Here is a 25688-nt window from a genome sequence, read left to right as displayed (position 1 = left end):
CATAAGCTTTGCTAATAATCCCCAAACAATTATTCAGCTGTTTTCACTGCCGCATACTTTGTAGATTTCTTTACAATGGGATCCAGCTGGTCTTACTGTTCTTACCTTTATACCGTACTGATATGTCTAGGTGCCACTGAAATAAATAAGGACTGTGGGGTTTTAGCACAAAACTCGATCTCTTGGTGTCGCTCCTCGTTTTATATTTACTAAATCTGAACAAAACAACTTCTGCAGGAAGCTTCTTGGTGAAATATCCTTAGACTGTTGATTTCCATGGGACCTTCTCCGTCTGCAGCTTCTCTCTCTCCTCTAGTTTCCGAGGTTTATCATTCACTCTTCATATTAATGTGTCCTGGTCACTTATTTACTATCGTCTCTGTCCACCTGCGTTTCCAGAGCATGGCCACCTTGAAGGTTTTTGCATGTTTCAAACAGAACGAATGCAAATGTATATTTTTGCAGAACATTTCTCCATTCCGTCCTGCGGGTCTCTGCCCATTAGAGTTTTATCCTACATTGAATTATTGGTGTGCGTCATTTAGCATAGTAGTATAGCGAATTTCCTTTTTTCATTTACTCTTTGAATCCAGCTCCCTTCACTTATCAAGTCTCAGCCGATTATCGTCTGTAGTTTCTGCTTCGCTGTGTTTTTTTCAGGCCGGAGAACACCGAGCATCTCCTCTCGGTCTGTTCTTCATAATATTAATTATGCTTTTATTTGACACTTGAAAGCCGACATGAATCAATGAAGAGAGAGAGGAGTGTGGTATGCAGCAAGGATCTCCAGCTGGATTCAAACAAGCGGTATTGCCGTTATTTGGCGTGAAGCCATTTCAGCTACCTTTGAGTTATTTCCTTCAGCAGCAGGAGTGGATGTTCTGCTTGAGTCGACACGACTGTGGAGATTTGTTTGAGGTGTCTCACATCACTTATCACCCTCCCACTCAGTGTTGCAGTGTGGAGGCACTTTAGACATTATTGGTTTTCCATCATTGGTGTATTCATGTTAACCCCGGAGCACCACAGGCCTCACATTGAGCCCCCACACAGGTGCTGCTATTTGTATGTGTGAATTAAAATGCAGGTGGGCCGGTGTGTTTTCAAGTGCGAGTGGGTGTGCATATGTACCGTATGCAAGGGGACCTGGGCTGTGTTGTGACATGTTTTGTGAATTGTCAGGCTTTTCCAGGTGAAGATGGAGAGGGAGCAGTACCAGACAGAGATCAGAGACCTGCAGGACCAGCTGTCAGAGATGCACGATGAGCTCGACTCGGCCAAGAAGTCAAACGCCGATGGAGAGAAAGACGTCATCATGGCGGTGAGCCGCAGTATTCATTGGAATAGGAGACAAAAGAAAATGGATCTTTTATGTTCTAAGTGTGGAGGACATGTTGCAGCTGCTCACTGTTCAGGACGAAGAATGAAGCTTTTCTACTCTACTAAATGGTTAAACCATTCAGCTTACATTCCACATCATTTTAAATGTAGTACTTAATGTTATGACTAGCATGTCAGTGTTTGTTTTATATCTACACTACAGCTATATGAACTGAACTCAACTTCTGTCCACTTCTTTGATTTATGACCTGCAGTAAAGTCTTATTTCTCTATAGGACATGATGCAACTGAAGGTGGAGATGCAAGAAGTTCTCCTGGCCAAGGAGGATCAGGAGGAGGTGCTGAGGAGGCGAGAACGGGAGCTGACGGCTCTGAAAGGAGCCCTGAAGGAGGAAGTGGCCGCTCATGACCAGGAAGTGGATAAGATGAAGGAGCAGTATGAGAAGGAGCTAAGCAGGCTGCAGAAGTCTTTGGAGGACAGCAAGCAGGTAATCAGCCCCCCCGTTTGATTCCCTCTCCTCCAGTTTGACTGTGCCCCCTTCTCTTCCTCCTCCTCCTCGGCCTCCCTCTGTTACAGAAACACACCCAGTAACAGAGAGGTGTGGAGATAAGCCCAGCATCAGGGGAATTGTAACAGTGAGTGTGTTTGATTGTAAGTTGTACCATATGTTCATCATCAGAGGTTGCTGCCCTCTTTTGAAGTGACATTATTTACACCTTCTCACTGGTTTCACAGCTGCTGCATTGACTATCAAAACACTGGCAGGCTGCTTTTAAAATAGTTGGCAATAGAGTGTGTTGAGAATAAGCCTGGGACTTTAAAGTCTGTATTCCCGCATTGCATCGATTAAAAACAAAACGAAGGCAAGCAGGCCTTGTTTTATTAGCTGCCTTCACTGTGTGAGACTGCTCCTCTGCTTGTGTCTGTGAAGTTTCAGCAGTGGCTGTACGTACATCTCTTCACACTTTAAATCTCAGTTATACTTATAGAAGTGTATTTATTTAAGACGTGTTTTCAAGCAATGTTGGCCAACGGTTTAGCGCATGTTTGTACCTGCTTTAAAATATACAGACTGTAGAGTACTGGACCATCTTAGTGTGTATTGATGATTTCTTTGCCCGGAACAGCAGAGTCGAAGGAGAGTCGCCTCCTGCCATGGGAGGTTTTTGTGTAATCTTTCAAATGGAGCTCAGCTTGAGTTCCCAATCTTCAACAGAGCCTCCTGTAACACAATGTAATCGTTAAATGTAACCAGTCCTTGTTTTTTCTGGGAAATGTATTAGTCAGAAGTGTGTGTTGTTTAACTATCTTCGCTTGTTCCTCTGTGGAGAAGGTTTTACTGGAAGAGCACTTTTTGATGAGAAGATTTAGAAACATTTATCCGTACATGAGCTTGTCTGATGTGTCCTCGTTGAAATATTTCATGATCATCATTTCTGAAGTGTCAAAAAAAACAAGCTGATCTCAGTATTATCCTTGTTGCTGAGCAATGCTACACAGAGAGCAGTGATGGGTATCATCTTTCAGAAATAAAATGTCTTAACATGCGTTTGTATAGAACAGAAAGCATTTCGCCAGGTGTTGTTTCACAAATGGCGGAAGCTGAGTTTGGACAAGACGAGCAGCGGGGCATGGCAGCAGCGGGGCATGGCAGCAGCCGGCGCTCTGAAAAATGGCTGAAGACACTTTGTTTTATCAGGGGGTCGCCGTCTGCCTCACGTGTGTCCTGTTTGTCTCAATAAGTGGAAGTTGTCCTTGTTCTGGGCTTCCTGCCGGCCTGATGGGGGTCCACAGCAGCATTCTGGAGCAGCAAGTCTTTGAGAACATTTCCCATTGTCACACGGCGGTGCAGCTCCCCCAAGGGAGTTTGTCAACAGGGGTTTACCCTCTTTGATTAGTAAAAACTTGGCAGGTTGAGGTCATTGTTTCTCTCTTTTAAGGGTCTAAAAGAGCTGGTTGGAGTCCCTCATCAATGTCCTTCAAGTAATGTTTCTCCCTCAGGTTCGACTTTACGACTCCTCTGCAGTTGAGAGGACCGTCACCTCCTTCTGTGTAGAAGTTTTACCTGAATATCGTCTTTATTGTGGCGCTGTTCAAGCTCGATGTTTGTATTTTTGCGGTTCATGCAAATTATTAATTGCCAAGATTTTTTTTTAAATTCCATTAAAAGTATTTCTTGTTACAAAATAAACTTTTAGGAAACACTAATACTGTCAATACAGTGATGTGTTTGAAAAAATAAAAATTTATGCAAACATTGATTACTCCCCACAAATGTTTAACGAAATGGTGAAACGTCCACATTTTTGAATTTATTAGACATAATATGAAATATTCTGAGCTTTTTTCTAATTTAATGTATATAATCTTAGCTCATAATGGATGAAAATGAAATGTACGGCATCCCAAAATGTTATTTATTATTTCATGAGATCGCAGGGGAATGTTTAATAGGAGTGTGGAAATAATTGGCAAAACAATTAACTTTTCAGTGATAATCAAATTGACTGAGAAAGGCCTATATTTTTAGACTGTGGATCCCTTCTCACTTGAACTTGACACGATTGCTAATACAGTCAAATATTTAATGCTGCTTAATATTGCAAAATTTTGTATTTGTATAAGATTGGAGGGAAAAAAGAGCAACTATGAAGTGTTCATCTTCAACCAGCTCTTTGGCTCTCTTCTCTTTGTGTCCCTTGACATTCGCGGTGACCGGGGCTGTCCATGGGGACAAGAATGCTGAAAACTGGAGCACTAAATTGCTCTGTATACCCGTTAATTGCAGTGGCAAGGCATCACTAATCTAATGAGCCACCGTTCCTGAGTCGCGTCATGTCCCCTCTTCTTTCTGCGCCCTGAAAGAGTGGGGGTAATTGTGAACCTCAGTCAGCAATGAATGATTAGTTTGTTTCACACAATAATAGCAGCGGGGGTTGGGACATGCTGAATAAGTGGGTCAGTGTGCTGTAGGAAAGGGGATGCGAGCCCGACCCCCGTGAAAGGAGCGGGGGGCCTGTTTTGTGTCTTAACTTGAAAGCTGCATTGTGTTTTTGATGAGCTGAAATCTTTGGAATTTTATCAGCCCTGCAAAATCTTAGACATACAGTTTTGAAAAGACCAGATTTGCTTATATAGGTATTACTTGGCAAAGTTCCCATCTGCTCATTTGAAAGTGGATGTGAACTTTTGTTTCGGTGTGTACTAGCATGTGAAAAATGTACAAAGATGAGGTTCAGTTTAGTAGAAATGAGGGTTTGTTTCCAGGAATGTCTGGGTCAGGCTGGAGAATGTGCTCCCTGCAGACCTCCTCCTTTACCCAACTCCATCTCTGTTACAGTGTACCCGCTCCGACCTGCAGGAGAGCCGCCCATCTTTTCATTTGTGCCTCTTCAGGGTGCTGCTGCTGTATCTCCTTCTCTGCGGACTCCAGGCTGTCAATGCTGGAAGCTTTAATAGGTCTCAGCCCCATCCTAACTATAAAGACAGAGCTTTGTGCTTATCGCATCATTTCCAGCTCTTGTTATGTTTCACCTACAGCCCCAAGCCACAGTGTGCGACACTGCCACATTGTTATCGCACTCTCATCTGTAACCTCAATCCCAAATGCTGTATTTTTTCATTTCCTAACTCCACAGTTTCCACGCAAGAGTCCGCAGTGATCTGCAGCTCACCTAAATGCAGTTCATTTTCTGGCCCGTGCCATTCTGGGCTCTATCGCGTCCTGCCTCTCGAATAATCTCTGCCAGTGTGTGAACTGAAGTCTCACTGTCTGATCATCAAACTTACGCAGCCTAGAGAAGAGTTTCCCCTCAGGCTTGTTTCGAAAGTAAAGACTCCAGCGTGAGTCTGTGTGTTTGATGATAGCGCTGTATTTCCCAGTGAAGCTTCAGGAGTGACTGGAAAGAGGCGGAATGAGACGTAGGACAGCGACTGAGGATGGAAATCATTATCTGCTGGCAGAGACGGAATTAGCAGGTTATCCTCGTTGAAATATTAAATTTTTTAGGTCTTCAAATAGCTGCACTGATAACTTTCTGCACTCATGGCTTTGAACGGACTCGAAAACAGGAAATGAATACGCAGCAATGCTCTCAGAAAGTGTTGGACATACTGTATTAGGGTCAGAACAGTGTGAAACTGAATATTGGCCCGGACGGTTTTGGAGGTATTGTTTCTTTACTTCATCGCCAGTGAGCTTCAATGTGGTGGCAGTCTAATCAGCCAAAACAACATAACACTTATAGAAATAACTTATGAAAGTTTAACCATTAATCCTTGTGTTCTCACAAAAACTTATCACATAGTGGTTCCCAACCTTAGGTCCAGAGCTTCTTTTTGGGGTGGGGGACGTCACCTGCGCTGCTCATACTGTTATAAGAGAATTTCTAGAATATAAAGCAGAACTGAAGATGATGTCAGTAAAAATGGGAGTGTCTGCCAGTGTTTGGCTTCCCTGTAGTGTTTTGAAGGGAACGACAGGGATTTTTATTTAATCTTTTAAAAAAAAAAAAAAAGATTTAAGGCACATGAAAAAATGAATGGAAACCTGTTTTGTTTCTTTTTGTCTTATTCACGCCCACTGTCTGATGTGTTGCAATGAATCTAGATGTGATTATACCGTATATCAACATACAGGATGAGACCTTCTTATTTTGAGCTGGTTATCCTCAGATTTGAACTGTTGTGTGGGATGTGTGTTACGGCTGTTTCTCTTCAAGCTCATACGCTTATTCAGACGTTCCATTTTTTTGTCCTGGAAACTGGAACACTGACTTTTCTTCTCTTTAGCTTCAGCTGGGACAAGATTTTAGGATTTAATTATCACTTTGAGCCTTCAAAGTCAGTCTGAGTGATTCCTAACAAACACTCTTTGATTTGATCAATGTTTTGCTGAGAATAAAATAGAAATGCTTTATTAATCCCAGAGGGCAGTTCTTTGTTTTTGCAATGAAGGAAATTACTTTCATACTGTACATATTAATACTATTTTAGAGACTTTTTTGGGTTGGTTGCTATAGTTGGTTGTCTTTCATTCCCAACGTTGGGGGGTGGAGAACTGATCTCACCCTGTCATATGTCTTAAGGTAAGACACTGAACCCCCAACTGTGTCTGTGAGCACCTTCCGTAGTCACTGCTGGGTGAATGTGACTGATTCTAGAGTATGTTGAGACGGTGAGGTAATCCTCCGTATGAGTTCTGTAACATGTGTCTCCTTTTGAAATATTTCATGTGTAATGGACTAGTTATTTTATTTTACAATAAATCCAGGAAGCTTTAAGTCTTGTGATGAAGCATCACAATTATTTTCATGTCTGCCAGCGAGACTGAAGAAAACTAAAAAAAACAAACGGGTTCATTTATTTTTCCTTGAATGCCTTCTTCATTATGTTTTTTGTTTTTTTTTAAATTGGAAGCATTGATATCTCTTGGAGATTTTGTGTGGCCACAGTTTTCCTGCTCTCTGTAATTCCATCACACCCCTGCAAATGTGTAGTTTGGCTTTTGCACAGAGAATCTTTTAAAAGCCAGTTTCTGTTTCCGTACCTCCGAGGACAAGATGAGATTTGATTTCTCGTTTGACCAAAGAGATGCCAGTGTTTCTCAGCTGTCGCATTTTAATTTCTTCCTCAATCCTCCCTTTTCTGTCCTTGACGGGCCTTCTGTTGCAGTTACCATCGGGTCTGGGTACATTTTTCTAATGAGGGAAGCTGTTGTACTTGTAATGCATACTTTGTGCTGGTGAAGCGAATCAAAGCGTCTGCGTTGTCAGGGAACTTTTTAGATTTGTACACCTGATATGAAGGAAGAACTTGGATAATCTGACATTGTGCCGGGGAAAAAACATGCACAGTATGACCTTGGAAATGTTTTCATAACCCTTTTATTACTATACTGGCATCACTGATCTGACATGCATACGTCTTATCACTGTTACTCTTGGATCGTTTATGCTTTCTAGAAAATTCCAAAACTACCAGAAAGCAGAGAAATATGGCTTTCCACGTCAAATCTAAATAAACACAGCCATCCCAGTCATCCGTCTTTGACACTTTATCAGACTGAGTGTAGTGAGGTGCTGGACCTGATCCCAGCTGATGTATCCTGGACAGCTCACCAGTCCACTGCGGAGCAAAAGCAGAGAGACGGTCTCATGCGCACTTTCACACTTCTGGGCAATTTAGAGTCATTAATTAACCTCAAATGCATGACTCTGGACTGTGGGAGGAATCTGTAATACCCTGACAAAACCCATGCACAAACACTGGGGCGAACATGTAGACTTCACGCAGAAAGGCCAGACCAAGCTCAAGCCAGACTCAAACGTTCTCGTTATGAGGCGAGAGGCCGAACAACTACAGCGCTGTGCAGCTCCTGTCCTGGTCACAAGCCGTTTAAAGATTTGTGGATCTGTGGCCTACTTTTATAAAATGCAAGAAATGCACTTCTTCTTTGACCACAACTCTTAAACTGTCAACAGAGAAAGGTGTTTGGGGACTTTGCCCACTCCCCCTCCACCCAAAGGCAAGACAGGTGACGGGCGTAGGAACACAGAATGCAGGTCAAGCACTCACCACACTGTTACTTTGTGTACTTACTTAAGCACAAAAGAGTTGAAAGGTTTATTGTAGCACTCATACAGCACACATACTGTATTTTAATAACTCTACAATCGCTTTTGCCTGAGGTTGAGGGCTGAAGTTGAAATAACTGATCACACCAGTGAGTCAACTGAAGCGTAAAACTGAATTATTTCTCAGTCTATCCTGACTGTAGATGGACACTTCAATATGTGATGATTGCTGGAAATTACAAATTGTTTAAGTAAAAAATTTTAATGGCATAATTTTCTTGTCAACAATTCATAATATTTTCAAATTTGAAAAGCATTTAATAATGTAATATCCATTGATATTTAATTTCTTATTTTCTTCATATCTTTGTGCAATGTGGAGCTGCTATGATAACTGAATATCCCCCTGTGGGATGATTCATGTGTTATCACTTACTATTATAGTCGTTGCAAATTGTGGTTTCCCCATAGACTCAATAAACTATTGCATGGGCTTCAAAAGTGAGCAAACTATCACAGGCAATATTACTTCACTGTATATGATTTGCATGTTTGCATGTTCCCCCTGTACGTGCACAGGTTTCCTCCAGGTATTGTGGTTTTCTCTCATGGACGATCCTAAATGCCCATGAATGTGAATGTATTTGCCCTGGGATGTGCTGGCGACCTGCCCAGAATGTCTTCTGCGCTTCACTCTTTGATTGTTGGAGTCGCCTCCAGTGCCCCATGACCCTGAACTGGAAAACACAGTTTAGAATATAGGAGAATGGTTTAGTGCAGCTCTCTGTTGGTCACGTTAACGTGTTGTGGTGCTTATGATATACGAAGGGCTGAGGCATAACGTATGTAGGAAATACCTCTGGAAACAAAACACATGCAGACAAACATGAAGCGCAGAGTGGGAGAGTCATGATCTTTGCAGTAGGCATTCAGAGAATCTATTAATTTAATTTCGTTAATTTTTGTAATGTACTGTAATATAGAAATATAGAAATTGGAAATAAACCTACACCCAAAAGACCAGATTAAATATCCAATGTTTCCATCTGGTCATACTTGATATCTGCATGGTTCACATTAATCCTCAATTTAGAATTTTTGCTAAGATCAGCTTTTTTTATGTGTGTGTTTAGTTGTCCACAGTGAAGTTCAGACTGCCAACAGTTTTTGGGCCTGAAGTGACACGAATGCACAGAAGATGTGACGTGTTCACAGGAGTAAATATACATCTGGACTTTGTTGTGCAATAAGAGCCGGGGACATTATGACCAAATCAATGTATGAAAATGTCCTGGATGTCAGTTGAAGAAATTTGATAAGTGCTCTTGAGAATGTATAAAGAAGTCAGTGAGATGTATTTACACATAGATTAAAAAGACCTTATGATGTACATAAAGACACTTAATAGGAGTGTGTCAGATCCAACGTTGTGATCAATCTTTCGTCTGATTATATTAAAGTTACTCATGAATACAGTCTCAACTAATGCAGGAAAAAAAAGCTTTTTTAATTCACTATTTTATTGATTTTATTGCAGGTTTTTTGCACATATCTTTTGGTGTTTTTTGTTTTCTATTTTGTAAGATCGGAACAAGCCAAGATTTCATCACAGCACACGACCCGCTTCACTTCAGCATGCATGCCAGGCTTCAAAGACTCCACAAAGTTAGTTAATGTGCAACTTTAGACAAACGGTTTGTTTACACATGAGGCCAAAGAGTCAAATGCTCACAGGGGAAAAAAATGAACTACGATATTGACTTGTATTTCTCAGATATTGTTCTAGTACACTACAATCCGCTTGTGCTGTGAAGTTTGTTTTGAAAGAGGTGATTAAAAAAATTGATTGAAAGACAAATTAAATAAATCGTAGCTGATAAATGAGTGTTCTGGGTGCAAATCCTTACCAATGATTGTTTGGTAAACGTTAGTGAAGCTTCAGCATGTTTAAATAATGATTAACCCCTTCGTGATGGTGAAAACAAGAATGAAGTTTGTGAAGCGTTTTAGAGATTTACAGTTGCATATTTACACAACACATATAACCACTTCTATTCATGCGCATTGCTGAGACAATCTGCTTTGAGATAAACACATCTAATAAAGATGCAGGTGTGTTGGTGCAGAAAGTGAGTGTTCTCTCCACAGACTGCTGCAGGAGCCTTCGTTTTCTGCTCCCATGGTCTTGCTCATGTTTTTAACACGTATGACCCAGTGTGGGAAGTGGGACAGACAGAAGCGATGGGTTCAACATGTTGTGTAGTTTGTTATCATGACGGAGCACAAAGACGACCAAAGCTGGATTAGAGAAGCAGTTTAGCCACAAATCCAGAGCTCATCTTGTTTTTCTCTTTTCGAGCTTAAAAACTCAAAACCATAATGGACTACAGTCCCAAGTACATTTATGACACAGTGTTGAATATTATAGCAATATTAATTCAATTCATCAGTCGGAAGCCTGTTGTCTTGCTTGTGTTGATTTACATTTTTGAATGTTTAAACAACAGAAGAGCTACAAAACAAAATCCTATATCTAGTGGTGGGCCAGAGGTTAGAGCAGCATGTGGCAGGATACCTGATGGTCACCATTATGAATTATACATCTGTCTTCAATGAACCAATCTGTGTTTTATACCATTTTAACCAACTCTGGGTCGCAGGGTGCTGGAACAATGGGCTGCTGGTCCGTCACAGGGAAACGCAGACAGACAGGCCCACACTCACCAATATGGAGAAGTCACCAATTAGCTTCAACCTCTGGTTTCCTCCCACAGTCCAAAAACATGAGGACCTGGAGAAAACCGAGAGAGAACATGCAAACTCCTCACAGAAAGAGAGGCCATGACAACGCCATCTTATAAAATTCTGATTATGTATTATCTCTAATCTTCCTGTTTTCTAATATTGGTTTTATATTTATTTGTAATGATCAGAAATACAGGCTATGTCAAAACAACAGAGGATAATTTCCACAGTCTGGATAAAACACCTGACAACAAAACTGAACTGAAGGAGTAGTAATACAGCAATCTAGCTTTCAAAAAGCAAAACACCTTGCACATATGTCGATAGACAAGATTTCTGAATACAAGAGTCCTGCAATGATACCTTCATTACATTGCAATATAATGTCCAGAGAATTGATTCAACTGAATTGAAATATGCATAAACCATTGTGTGGTGTTGAGAACTGGTACTGCAGCACACTAAGCTCTGACGGTTATTGTTAAAGGTAAACTGTCTGGTATTTGATGTCTCACATGAGCTCTCATTTGTTTGGATGATCTTTACAGTTGAAGCAACTTTATCTCTTAATTTGGCGGTGCTGAGTGTCTTCCACGTACAACAGGCTCAGTGACCCAGTGAGGCAGCAATGAGGGTGGCTCTGCGGTGAAACAGGTCTGACTGGCCCGCCGGCACTGAGCCAGGGAGGCTCCCCTCACCTTTCCAATGGACGAGGCTTCTGTTGATGCACTGTGATGCATGAGCTGACTAACGAGCGTCTTCTTATAATCCACTGAAAGGCACTGAGGGGTGAAGAGCTGTACACTTTAAATTAAGGTTTCTTTTAAACTATCAGTTGATTTCTTTGAAAGTTTGAAAGAGACACAATTTTTTTGTTGTTGTTGTTTTCATATCTGTATCACCTGCAAAACTCTATTCAATCAATTCAATGAATTTTTCCCACAGCTTATTATAGTGTGATTCAGTGGTGACATATCTGCAGGATTAGTTTTGCATTGCTTCAAAAAGTTACTCCAACAAAGCAGTTATTGTTCCAGTGTTTGTTTTCTAGTGCTGAGTCCCGTCGCTGTCACAAGCTGGGTTACTACACACTTTAGTCAAAGCAAAAGGGTGTGTGTCTGTGTGTCTGTGTGTCTGTGTCTGTGTGTGGTTTTATGCTTTTGTTTATGCATGTGTGGTGGCATTCTTGGACGTCACTTGATGCGTAATGAGAGCAACCTTCCTGTATATGAGTTTTAAAAGCCCTGTGACATATTTTCACATATAGTACATTTCTTGGAAGTTCTTATTGCCCCGGTTTAGCTGATGTAGACTCAAAACGCTTCACATTCTGTTTATGTGTTGTAGAGTGCTGTGTTCCCTCGTGCATATTTCACTGAACCGAGATAAACGGTCAAACCTGTTTCTTTACATTCCACTTACTTCCACTTAAACCAAACAAAAGTGTTGCCTCGTGTTGCTGTTTCCTTGTGACGGCTGTCATCACACCTGCCTTCTGTGTTTTCATTCGGCTCCATAGTACTCCACTTTCAGATATCACAGTTCAAGCACACTGTTATTTCATGAAAGAGCGCTCACAGGTCTCTTCATCAGCCCTCTTATGAAGATGATGCCTTCATTCCTTTAGATTTGATTTCTTTAGATTTGTCAGAAAATGTTCCTTTAGTGAGCATAGCAGCCCCCTTTTCCTATAAAACTTCATGTTTCTAAATCTGGAAGTTCTTCAATAATACTGTACTAAAAAGCTGAGGTTAGAAATGTGTGACAGAATGGTGAAGCTTTTATTGTGCCAATATATATGTTGATGACTCATGCATGGATGCAAAACACAATTTGTCTACTTTCTGGTAATTTGTGAATATTCTAAATATCAACTGTCTTGGTGTTAAGGTTATAGGAAAAATACATACAAAACCTTGTCAACAGCTAGAGGACAGGAATATAAATCTCTGCCTCAGGTGCTGAAGAACCCTTTCTCTAAATATATATAACCAGGTGAGGGCCACAGTGTTCTACATCAACAACTGCTTGCTCCTTCATTGGCTTTTAGTGGCTGTCACCCAGTAGATCCTCGTGAAATCCCAGATTTAGTAGCCCTCAATTGTGGTTTATTGTGACGTGTGAAATCATTAAAGTACAAGTCTGTTTTTCTTTCTCCACAGCAACAAAAGTTCAGGGAGAACCTGAGCTCCACAAATAGCTTCTGTTTTATGAGGCATTTCAGTCTGAATTGTTTCATCATGCATCATTATTTGTTTCTGTGGAGTGTCACAGACTGCTGCTTCCTTTGAACTGAAGCCCTCCTGCCTCGTTCTGATCTGCAGAGCAGCATGGCAGCGGTCCGAGAGAAGGCTGAAGTGGAGGCAGCCAAAGGTGCAGCGGAGGGCCAAACAGGGCGGCTCATACAAGAGGCAGAGCGGCTGCGCAGGCGGGCTCAGGAGCTGGAAAATGAGGTGGCCAAACTCAACCGAATCATCGACGAGGCCAAGCTACAGGAGAGCAGGCTGGGAGACAAAAGTGGACGACTGGAGGTGAGGGGCCAGCGTGAGTCGAGAGGGAGAGTCCTCTGCAGGACGAAGCCAGCTGATGCAGACTGAGTTTTAATGGCTCCTATAATAATAATAATAATAATAATAATAAGAATGTTTCCTACCGTCTCCCCGAACTAGGGTCTGTATCCCTACATAAATCTGTCCTATCCTTTTCTCTCCTCTATTCCCTCACCCCAACCGGAACAGCAGAAAGCAGCCACCTCTGAGTCTGGTTCTTCAAAGATTTGTTTCTGTTACAGAGAGTTTTTCCTTTCCGCCCCCGGTGCACGTTGATTTGTTGGGTTTCTCTCTGTTAAGAATACCCTAGAAATTACCGTTTTGTATGTGGTGCTATATAAATGAAGTTGAATTGAATTGAAAATGAGGACATGGCGATAATGATGCATAAAATAACAGGAAATATTATTGTATAATTACAATTTTTTTTATTAATACTTAAATCAAATAGTGTATAGTCATCAAAGCTGAAAAAGTAAAAGGCGGTGAAAGGTTTTTCTACTTTTTATATTGTGGCTTTTAGATGAAACACTATTATTTGCTACTGTGTTCCAGCTTTATACCATTCAATGTTTCTATTTTAGTTTAACACTCCTCTAATGGTTCTTACTGTCCTTTGTATGTTTCTTGAACAGCACTGAGTAAGAGCTGCATAAGAAAACTTTATTATGTTATTTGTTTCAACATCATCTGAAGTCTAGCAAAGTGGGTTTATAGGCGATTCATGAAAAAGACGTTGAATCTACGAGCCTTACCTCCTTTTCTAAGCAGATGGTCCTGTCGAAATGACTGTCACCTTTAGGTTTCACTTAAGTTTCTGATCCTCATCAAGTTAGACTGTGCACTCAGGGATATGGGTGAGGTCTGAAGATGTGTCGCAAATCATTTCTTATAAATGTTTACCATACTGCAATAATCACCTGACAGAGAGACAAAAAGCAGCTGGAGGAGTCTTTGGCCGAAATTAAAGAGCAAGAGGAGGAAATGTCCCGTGCCAACCGAGCATTAACCATCCGGCTGGAGGACGTGCAGGTAAGATGAGCACCATTGCATACAACCGCCCATATAGAGACGTACAATTTGACATTGTTGAACGTTCCTGCAGAGAAATCTGACCAAGCTGAGCAGTGAACACAGAGAGCTGGAGGAGAGGTTACAGGAGGAGAAAGCTCAGAAGGAGCAGTTCAAAAACATGAAGAATGACATAGAGGATGAGAGGAGGCTGCTGGACCGTACGGTGGAGAAACTTCAGAAGGAGGTAGGTTTCCCTGCTTAGTACCAGCACATCCATCCCGCACCATCATATGAATCTGGTTTATTCAGTTTGGTGAACTTCAGTTTCCGGTCCTGCTATCCACTTTGTCACAGGACATTTCATTATCTGTTTATATTGAACACATTTTGAAGGATTAGAGTTGATTTCTAAAAGTAAAATATTTGAAATTGAACAAAATACTTGGAAATTCCCTTTCTAAGTCTTCAAGGAGAGGTCATTAGAAAAGAACAATCGATTCCATTTCTCGTCCATAACTTTTTTTGTTAAAGTGGGCTTTCCAAAAGAATATATGTTTGTGACAATTTATAATACATTAACAAATAACCTGGGCTTGATGTGCTGTTTTAACAAAGCGTTAAGTTGATTAAATACTTTCCTCCTCCTGAGCTGCATCATTTATTGTTTCTTTGCCACGTTTCTTTGACCAGTCCTTCCTCTCGCACTTTGCTCGCAGATGAATGATATTGTGGAAGCGTCTCAGTCGTCCACTCTAGAGCTGCAGGAGCAGATTGATATTTATCGGGAGAAAAACCGCCGGGAGCTGACGGAGCTTCAGAAGCTTCTGAGGGAGCGAGAACAGGAGCTGGACAAGTGCCTGCTGGTCACCAAAACCCTGCAAGATGAGGTAAAATGGCCTTCTGCCGCATCATGTAGTTTAGAGAAGAGCCACTCATTTGAACGCTGACGCTGCTTTTCTGGTGAGAGTGGTCAGATAAAGACCAGCATTAGTCAGGCCAGCTGAACTCTCCCATGTAGAACGGCACATGATGGACGCTTTGTTGTGACTCAACCAGTCTGAGTCACTCGATAACATCAGGACCTCCCTTAAGAGAGCAATGTCATCACATTGGTATTCCTGCTCCCTTTCAGACCCAAAACCTTTTATTAATTCTGGATGTCGGACTTTAAAGAGAAACACAGCGCCTTTTTGTGATCGCGGTTATAACCCCATAATAGTGAAACTTGATGTGTGACCCTCTTCATTGTTGGTCTTTGTCAGCACTTAGGAATGTGGGGAATGCGTTTGTGAAAGAGGGAATAGCTGAATGAATAATTAACATTGGAATGAGGGTGACCCATGCTGTTTTATTTATATGACAAATATTTATTCATGGCAGGAGAAGACCATCTTTATGATGACCACAAAAAGTGTGCATAGTCAAACAGTAGCAGAATTATATGTGATGGATTCACAGTAAAATAAATTTGACTATTTGGTGTTTTGGTTTTGTTAATCAACGACATACATTTGTTTGAATATGAAACTTTGACAGTTCTGGTTTTGTGAATCAACCAGATTTAAACCATAAGCTGAGGCTCAAGATAACATACCTCTGTTAACATGCATTCAAACCTATAAGGCTCCACAAAACATCCATCTGAACCGGGCATTTACAGGCTACTCCAAGTAAAACAGAACATCTGGTACAAGCTTGAGGCTTATCCTTAATGTAGAACAAAAAAACGTTTTTCTCTTCTGCAAATGAAATGTCTGTTTTGTAGACAATGTGGTTTTCAAAGTATAGGTACAGAACTTCAGTGGAGTGCTGTACTTAAATAACTATAATTATAAGGCCAGCTAAATTTCAATATGCTTGGTACAAAATGCATTGACTTTTATTATCGTCAGTGAGAGAAGCCACAGAGCCTGGGATGAGTCAACGATACAAAAAGTATGATGACTGATTAGAATGAGAATATTCAGGGACTGACTTGAACGCTCTGCTGTATCACTGTGTGTGTGTGTGTGTGTGTGTGTGTGTGTGTGTGTGTGTGTGTGTGTGTGTGTGTGTGTGTGTGTGTGTGTGTGTGTGTGTGTGTGTGTGTGTGTGTGTGTGTGTGTGTGTGTGTGTGTGTGTGTGTGTGTGTGTGTGTGTGTGTGTGTGTGTGTGTGTGTGTGTGTGTGTGTGTGTGTGTGTGTGTGTGTGTGTGTGTGTGTGTGTGTGTGTGTGTGTGTGTGTGTGTGTGTGTGTGTAGAGACGTGGTAGCCAGGAAATTTCTTTTGTGGAAGCTAAAAGAGCTGTGGAAGAATCTAAAGCCTGTTCACACTTTTCCTTTGGTCTTTTCTCGTATAAGAAAACTCGTCCTCCTCCACCTATAAATATTCTCAACCCATCACTGATGTATTCAGAGTGTTTCTCAATGTTTGGATTTATTGACACCTATTCTCCTTCAATCAATCCTTGTATAAGATCTTCTTCATTAAAAATGCAAAATGAAAGAGAAGGTGGTCTAAGAAAAGACGAGCCTTAACTGGTTAACCTAAAGGTCATCAGTGACCGGATCATTGATGCATGTGTGGAGTGACGGCCTGCCTGTGAGGTCTGATTCAACAGGGGAGGTTCTCCACTTTAAACTGATGCAGAAGTTGACCGTGGTGCTGATAGGAAGGTGTTAGAATACACAGTACATTGCACTTGAGTGTTTATGGAGAGCAAAAGAGGGAATGACGCAATATTTGGCAGGTAGTCATAATTTTATGGTTGATCAGTGAGTAATATCATGCAGAGAGAAATAGGCGGTACATAAAATATAACAACCTCTGCTTTGACATTCATCCTCAGTCTATTTGGCACATTATCAACTAAACATGTGTATAGTTATTGAAATGGAGCTGATAACATTAGTTTTGTTTTCTAAAGCTTCTGATACTTTATTTTCTGAGTGAAGTTAAATCTGCTATTTGCAGAATTCAAGCAGCCATACAGCAAGAAGAGGAACAAAAAACAACAATAAAAGGATTGTTCAACTCAACGATGCCCTGTGGAGGTTTTAAGCTGGAGTTGTAGATGAGTGTGTTTGTGTTGTTTGTGTGGTGTGTTAACGTGGATACGGGGGAGTTGTGATAACCCATTTCTCCCAACGACACAGGGAGGTAAAGTTATTAGAGCTAATGTGGCCATAAAAGAAGAGAAGTAAACAATGCAGATTTCAAAACAGAAAAAGGGAGTACTGCTAATGTTTTATGAGAAGGGGAATGCATTAAAGATGTTTTAGACCTGTAGGAGACACTCAGTGCTCTATAATTTGATCCCTGTAAGCAAACGGAGTCTGTTCATAATGAAAGCTCCTTTGGGCACATTTAAACAGAGGTTTGGCAAACTCGACCATAATATTTAACCAAAGAGCTTTCTTTAAAGAGAAAAGTGTGTTGACCATTACTTCCTTTAGTTATTACTCCTTAGTATCACACTTTGTTCAATGAGCCGTTGGTGAGTTTTGCTGAGCAGGATGTTCCCCATATGAACTCCATGTCATCTGCACATGACATGTAGTAGTAAGGAAAGTTTATGTGTCGGGAGGACTAGGTCAGCGTCCAGGTTTTTCCTTTTTTAGTTTGCATCCCTGCTCATGTGTCTTTGTCCAGCTGGAGCTCAGGAAGAGGAGGATGTCAGTGCTGTGATATCATTGTTGTGAAAGCTGTGCTGGCTGATTCACATCCTCCTCCCTCTCCGCCTCCTAACTCGCCCTGTGAGCCCACTTTTCCAACTGCACCTAAACGTCCCGTCAGCCTCCCCCCATGTGAACTCGGCCGATCATCACTGAAGTTACACATGCAGGCTGCAGACATCCCTCCTCTCCTTTTATCATCTTTGTAAATGTCCTGTAGATTCAAATGCCTTCCTCTGAGGAGCGATCTAACCTTGAAGATAAACCACATTAACAAACCCATTCACCTTCTCCCTCAATCTGCTACATTAATTCACGACCACAGTCATTTACAAACTTGCTTATAGCTGTTTAGGGCTGTTTAAATCTTCACTAATAGCCAAATATTTGTTGTGGGTGAGAAACGAGGTTGGATGATGAATTTCTATGGTCTCAGCATTAAGCTGTTGGGGCAATTTTCCAGCTGTGGGGGCTCTGCTTCAGAGGGAACATGGGGATTCATTAGTCACTCAGGGGAAGATAATATAATAATTTCCATACGTTACAACTAAAGTGTTGGTCAATGCCGCAGCAGGAGAAGTTGACATGAATCAAGGTGAAATTTATAACGACAAGATCTCAGGACATAAGAATTTGTTGTATGCTGAGGGTCTTTTAATGAATCCACATTATTTGTATTATTCTGGTACAGGAACAACTCATAATACTCCTTCAGGTTATTTCATGCCTTTACCTGCCAGTAAAACAAGGCTAGAATTAGTATAGGTGTGGCCATTACAAAACAGGAGATGCTTGATTATGTTTCTCTTAATATGAAAACAAACATGCGGGAGCCCAGATTGACCAAAAGAGTGAAAGAATTTGTGTTTGAGATATTTTAATTAAATTTCTTATCATCCACTCCTGGTTTTTATTTTACATCTGTAAGAGATTTTGTATACATAAAAACGACAAACACTTAAGAATTTCAGGTTTATTTTTTCATCACTTTCTAGATTTATGAAGTTCACCTGTACAGTGACCTCAAACTCAGTCAACATCTGAGCGGTTCATCTTTCTCTAAATGTCTAAATTTGAAGAGCCCCCCCCTCCCCCTCAGACTTCTGGAACATTTTGCATTAACACAAAACAAACTGAGAAAAAGCCAACAAATGTAAATCCGTTCCCGACTGCTGCCAACATTGCATGAGCAATGAAGTGTCAATATGTTTTGTTTTAGCTGTCACGCCGGGAGGAGGACCTCCGTCAGTGTCAGAGGGATCGAGACGAGGCTGAACTCGGGAAGAAGACACTGGAGAAGAAGATGTTTGATCTGGAGGCGGAGGCTGAGGCGAACGCCCACACGAAAGATGACAAATCCCGACACATCAAAATCATGGAGGTACATAATGTTGCAGAGTAATGGCACTGACAAAGGCTCTGTCATTACTAAAGTGTGTAACATCGAGCAATTACAGAAGAGTTCTGTCACTTAGGGTGTTTAATAACTCTCATAGACCTCAGCTGCCAGTGACTAAGATAAATATTTACAGAGAAGAGAGATGGCGGTGAGCAGTAGCTGAACATGTGTAACTATTTCATTCTGCAGGAGAGAATTTCTCAACTAGAGATCAACCTCAGTGAGGAGCGTCAAAGTGGAGACCAGCTGATGGACAGGATTGACCGTGGAAGAGAGCAGGTACAACACACACACACACACACATGCACACTCTCAACACATTCTCATTATCAGAGCTCACCTGTGTCAGTGGCCTGCTGTCCATGTTCACACAGACGTGTCTCTGTTCCATCTCAATCTGTAAATGATATCCAGGTCTCATGTTGCTTTGTCTTCCACCTCTAACTTCATGACCGCCGCCACTAATCTGTAAATGAATTGACGTGACCTCCATGTAACAATTTCAGGTGTGGAATGTGTTCTGAGAGACTTGGTTCACTGTGATCGTTACACATGTTGCTGATCCCTATCTTGCTTAATCCAGCAGTCTCAAAAACATCTCTGTGAACTCCTGGTTTGAGTAAGGAGGACGAGTTATTGCTTTGTAAGATGATCTTGCATAATCATTCAGGTTGGAGGCTCGCCAGCGTGGTCTCAGAGCGTCTATCCAATTTTCATGCATCAGTCACAAAAGACCTCTCTTAAATGCACCGCCCGAGCCAAAATATGCAAGCTGCCAAATGTCTCAAGTTTTCAGGTTGTGGAGTTCACTTGGAAATTACACTCGGCAACTTCAGTGTGAGAACAAATCAAATTCTAGTGCTAAAAGCCGGGAGGATATTTTTCCCTCTCCAGCATGTGCTCCAGTTTTCCTTCCTGGGTGATAAAGCTGCTGACGGAGGCACTGAAGGAACATTTAGATAAAGTATGCATGCTTTTAGGACTGTCTCCAGGAGAGATTCTGATAATCAGGAAAAAAGATGTTGCTTATTGAGTTACAAACTTCTTTACAACAACCCCAATGATTTATGTTAATGTGCATGTCATGTGTCACGTTTTCCAGGTTTCCAAAGTCGCATATTTTTAAATCACTATGAGATTCAGACAGAAGCCACAACACATTTTTCAGCTACTTGCTTTTAAATTTCTGGCCTTGTTACAAGCTCTTCTCGGTCTGGAACTGACACGGATTCAAAAGTTATCACCGAAAATTTAAATAAAGTGCGTAGCGGCTCCAAGAGAGCTTTATTGTGGCTGAGTGGAGTATTTAAATCTGCTTAAATGGTTTCCCTTTTTAAAAATTCCTGGCAGAGAGAAAAGAGTGGCATTGTGACAAAGTGGCATTGGTTCAGCATGAGGCTGAGGTTGGTTGTCAAGGCAACACTCGTGTTTTGTGCAGCCAGAGTGGAGTGGGTCTGCTTGAGCGTGCACGCATACGCGCGGGCATGCGGGCATGCGCCGGGTGTGTGTGCTCGCATGTCTGCGGGGAGGGGAGTGGGGGAGTGCATGGCTATGGGGTGGAGGGTTGGTGGGGTTGCAGCGGAGGCAGCAGGAAGAACACCTGCGTCTCTCCTGGCACCAGGTGCTCCTCTCCTGTCTAAATGAGAGTAATCTCCCCTCTCCTCTCCCGTCGTCTCTCACAAAGCAGATTAGTTTCGCTGTATGTTCCAGTCTGCTGATTCAGCTCCCTCAAGCACTGCGCTGGGTGCACCAGTTATAGGGGCCATCGTTCATCAGAGCAGCCCACTGTCACCCACTAATTGGCATAAAATATCACCAATTCTAAAGCTCCTCTCACCAAGAAAGAACCATCACAGCTTTATCGATTAGTTTTCATTCTCCTTTCTTTTGAACTAGTCTATCACGGAGCAGTCGGGTTTCTCTGAGTCAATCTCGAGTGCCCCGAGTTGAGGTGTGATGACCCCAGCATAAAAGAAATACTTTATTTATGGAAATATTGCTTGCTGCTTTATTTCCTTTGGCTTAGAGGAGATGTCCAGAAAGCCTTGGTGAAAGCGCACACATTATTCACTGCAACTCCAGAAACAACAATACAATTGAAAAGTAAAACATTTTTCCCATAATATTGTTTAAACTGTGAAAATGTGTTATCTGAAAAAGAAATGGACATATTTCAAATAGCTTTGTTTTATCCTGAATAATTTCAGCTTAGAAATCACAAAAATCTCAAGATATTTGAATATTGTTTTGAGATCAGATATTTTTCCTGTGCCGTGTGTTTCACATTCAAAATCTAGACCTCATAGTTTCTCAGTGTGGAGAGAACTGGTGAAACAAATCTCTTTTCAATTTATAGTTTTCTGCAATGCACCTCTCAATTCTAAATACTTGTAAGTGTTGCAGATTCAACCTATTTCATTGTGTACATTTGGGGTAAAACTTTTATTCTAGCTGGCTCTCTGCCATGCGGCTGCTCGTCCTCATTGTCACAGACATTATGTTTAATCTGAGGCTTTTCTTTGGTCAACATTTTCTGTCATTCGAAGTGGCAGATATTTGTGTCACAAATTGGAAAGTCAATGTTGAACACTGACAAAATAAGATTAAAAAAAAGAAAACACTATTGCAGATGCCTAAAAACTAAAGTAAGATAGACACTGTCAGTACTGTAGGCCTGTGTGTTTTCAGGATGCATTCAGGTTGAAGCTAATAAGCTGCTGGCTGGAGCTTCCTGTTTATGTTACAGAAACGGTGTAATCACACATCTCGCAGTAAAATGTTAAAACACTTTTTTGGAAGCAGACAAATTACTGTCATTGACTCCTCTTCCTGAACTCAAGCTGTGTCGCTGAGGGCTGACAGAACGAGCTCCACCAAAGGTGAAACGCAGGCAAACAAGAAAATCCAGCTCGCCAATTAACTTGTGCTCCTCCAGCAATAACGCGTCAACTGTTCAGCACTTTGAGTCACCGGGTGCTGCGGTGGTTTCTGTTATGAGTGAGACTGAGACGATAATTGTTGTCAGACAGTGTGGGACTGTAGCGATGACAGTGTCTGGACTCGGTCTTGACAGGTGGAGCAGATGAGGAATGAACTCCTGCAGGAGAGGGCGAGCAGACAGGACCTGGAGTGTGACAAGATGGCTCTGGAGAGACAGGTACACACTCTGCTGTCTGGAGGATGACAACTACACACAAACGTCACCCTGCAAACTCAGTTTCAAAGCACCAGCTCGTTTTCAGTTTTCAATTCATTTTCATTTGTGTCCATTTTCACTCCACTAGTGTCGTTGTTCATACACTGATATGATCATGTTTAAACTGCACCTGTGAGATCCCTCACTGCATTCCTCTCTATATCCTCTCCAGAATAGAGATCTGAAAACCAGAGTGGCTCATCTGGAGGGCTCCCAGAGGCCCAGCAAAGAGGGGCTGGTGGCCCAGCTGGAGAATCGCATACAGGAGCTGGAGGAGAGGCTGGAGGGAGAGGAAAGGTGAGCCGAAGGCTTCAGATGGAAATAAAGATGAAGGGAGCTGCAGTTAAGATGATGGAAGAGCTTTGGGGAGAGACTGACTCTAGTTTTAGAATTTAATCTAACATGTGTTAGAGATACTTTTGTTTAACTATGGATACTCACACTTCTGTAATTGAGTAGTGTTTTTGTGTACTTTTCAAGTATGGCTAAATTTCAATATGTATATTCTATATTTTATGTAATTTCTCAAGTATGTAGTTTTACTCTAGGACAGTCCACATCATGTGATCTACTTTAAGATCACAAATCACTCCTGAGTTTGATCACAATATAAACGAATCTTTAAGATTCATGGTCTACATTTATGTTTCTTACTGAATGAAGACAAAGATTCTTCTTTACATCTCCACGTGTTCAGGAAACGTCTTGCCGTGTAATTCTACAGAGTGAAATATATTATCTGTGTTTAAATAAAGACATATTTAAATGAATGCCTGCAATTGACAACGTGGTAAAATGAGGTTAAAAAAAAAGACAACAAAAATGTAATTATGTAATGCTTTAAGTGATTTTTTTTAAAACACAACTTTAACATATTTTTAACAGCATTTCTTTTACTTGTAATAGAGTATAATTTAAGGGCAGATTCCTTGTTTCTTGTCTTCTTCTTCTTCCACTGCTGCTTGTTTAGTTTGCTCCTGATTGAACCCTGAATATAAGCTATCAGGAAATGTCAATATGAGCCTTTCAGAGGTCTGTAAATATATTCGACTGTTTTATTGTGATAGTTTGAATCACAGCAGCTAAGTGTGAATACAAAATGAACTGAACTAACGTGCCATGTTTTCTCCTTTTTTTTCTGGATCATGTTGTTAGTAAAAGGCAGCAAAAATCTGACGAGGTCTAATGTTTTTATCTTCTTAAACAATAATTTTTGTTGCTTTTATTGATGCATGATGTCTCACATGTTTCAGGGAGCGGGCCAACCTGCAGCTGGCGAACCGCAGGTTAGAGAGGAAGTTAAAGGAGGTGATGATGCAAGTTGAGGAAGAACATAACTCGATCCAGGATCAGAAGGACCAAGTAAGTCTGAGATTTGTGTGTCAAGCAAATAGTGGAAGCGTTTCATCTTTGTTGAACCATTTGCGTGTTGTTTCTCCGCGAAGCTGAATCTGCGTCTGAAGGCCCTGAAGAGGCAGATGGATGAGGCTGAAGAGGAGATTGACCGACTGGAGCACAGCAAGAAGAAGCTGCAGCGAGACCTGGACGATCAGCAGGAGACCAACGAGCAGCTCCAGAGTCAGCTCAAAGCCCTGCGCAGTGAGATGAGGTGAACAAACACCACTGCAGCTCTTGTTGAAGACCTTCAGTTCTCAGTGCTTCCCGTTAAACTGTTCTCATCTCATCCAGGCGTAAGAGCAACTCCGCTCCACTGCTCAACACCCTGGACGACGACGACGATGACGACGTCAGTACCGACGGGGAGACGTACTTCAGCTCATCCTCGAGCTACAAGCGCTCAGCGAGTCAGGACAACCTCCTGTCCTCCTTCGCTTTATGAACCAACGCTGATGTCGTGAGTCAAGCTGCGTTTTCTGTCACAGTCGGACCAAAAGGCTGCAGATTGGCGCCACGAGCTTCTGTAAATATTCCCACTGAACTTCCTGTTGGAATGTTAAGACTTTCAAACCAAGTGAAATAATTTTCACTCGTGAAAGTTCAATTCAGCAGTTGATGTAATTCTCCCATGGCGGGGTCTGGATGTCCATGAATTCACTCAGTATTATTGAAGCAGCTGTTTGATTAAATCATTGAACTATCAATGTTTCTTTCTGTCCTCAAAAAATGAAATGTACATACTTTTGATGTTACATTCCTTTATTCTTTTCTTCCAGAGAGCCTTTTGATTTGTTAACCAACCGATTCAACATGAATGCCAGCTTTAGTCCACTTGAAAATGCACTCTGTAATGCACTGTAAATCAACCAGCAACCAGTACTGCCTTCATGAACTCTGCTTTTTTTATTTAGGCCGATCAAACTTGCTAAATTTACACTCAAAATCTGAACAACAGTTTTTTCCTGTTGAATAAAATATTTTTACCTGTTTTTTTGTTTTTTTTAAATAATGAATGGAAATCAAAACTGAATATATGAAGTCATATATGTTGGGATGTTTTTATTTATTCGTGCCAGAAAATTCAAAGTTGTGGCTCAGTGAAGGATTTTTATTTTATTTTTAGGGAACAATAAATGAGGGACTTTGAACACTTCTTTTTTTTATACTTTTTTTGTAATCATTGGATGACCAGTAATGTAATAATATAAATTAACTTGTCATCCATTCCACGGGTTTTTTTATTTTTTATTTTTTATTAGTAGCATTGCAGTGTCCCTCGCACATCTCAGCTTCTTCCAATGTTTACTTTTTTGAATCTTTAATCTTTTTCAGCAATATTAAGCCAACTTTGCTTCTGCATACCATTTTATACTGGAAATGATTTGATTTAATTTTGTTCTGTTTATTTCTTACCTAAGCTGTAAAAAAAAAAATCTGAACTTCTCCGTCTTGTTTTAACCTTATACAAGAATATTTGAAATGTGTCGTGACTTCCAGTGCCGGAGGAAATTGTGGGGTTCTTGAAACAATCTTTTAATTAAGGGAGGACATTTTTCTTCAGATGACAAGCAGACAATCATTTATTATATTTTTACACTGTGATGATTTGCACTCTGTTGGCTGTGCTGAAAATGCCCCTGTGTGACGTCAGCGGAGGGAGAGAGTGGATGAAGCCTGCCACTACCTCTCTGCACACAGCTGTATGTTCATGAATCCTGCTGAGACGACAATAAAATTAATTTCAGTTACTCTCACATTCTTGTTCCTAACATTTAAAGGTTGGCATGTGTTCTGAACATAAAGATACTTCTGATCCGG

The 25688-nt window shown here is 41.2% G+C and overlaps 1 protein-coding gene across 4 annotated transcripts in view; it reads left to right on the top strand.

Annotated features, from left to right (window-relative positions):
* Positions 1-25688, top strand: part of cgnl1 (cingulin-like 1) — a 33953-nt gene extending 8265 nt beyond the window's left edge. For 2 of the 4 annotated variants that reach the window (XM_080458241.1, XM_080458239.1), the window contains exons 7-19: positions 1183-1321; positions 1617-1829; positions 12987-13193; positions 14139-14243; positions 14317-14469; positions 14942-15112; positions 19097-19258; positions 19466-19555; positions 22350-22433; positions 22645-22769; positions 23726-23834; positions 23918-24081; positions 24162-25688. In XM_080458241.1, the coding sequence (XP_080314367.1) occupies positions 1183-1321; positions 1617-1829; positions 12987-13193; positions 14139-14243; positions 14317-14469; positions 14942-15112; positions 19097-19258; positions 19466-19555; positions 22350-22433; positions 22645-22769; positions 23726-23834; positions 23918-24081; positions 24162-24312 (1873 nt within the window). In that variant the 3' untranslated portion in view covers positions 24313-25688. The remainder of the gene's footprint in view (positions 1-1182; positions 1322-1616; positions 1830-12986; positions 13194-14138; positions 14244-14316; positions 14470-14941; positions 15113-19096; positions 19259-19465; positions 19556-22349; positions 22434-22644; positions 22770-23725; positions 23835-23917; positions 24082-24161) is intronic. The other 2 variants (XM_080458240.1, XM_080458242.1) reach the window with 2 other exon arrangements.

The sequence above is a fragment of the Lipophrys pholis genome (genome assembly GCF_963383615.2).
Source record: "Lipophrys pholis genome assembly, chromosome: 2".
Taxonomy (NCBI): Eukaryota; Metazoa; Chordata; class Actinopteri; order Blenniiformes; family Blenniidae; genus Lipophrys; species Lipophrys pholis.
This window is presented reverse-complemented; position numbering and strand designations above follow the sequence as displayed.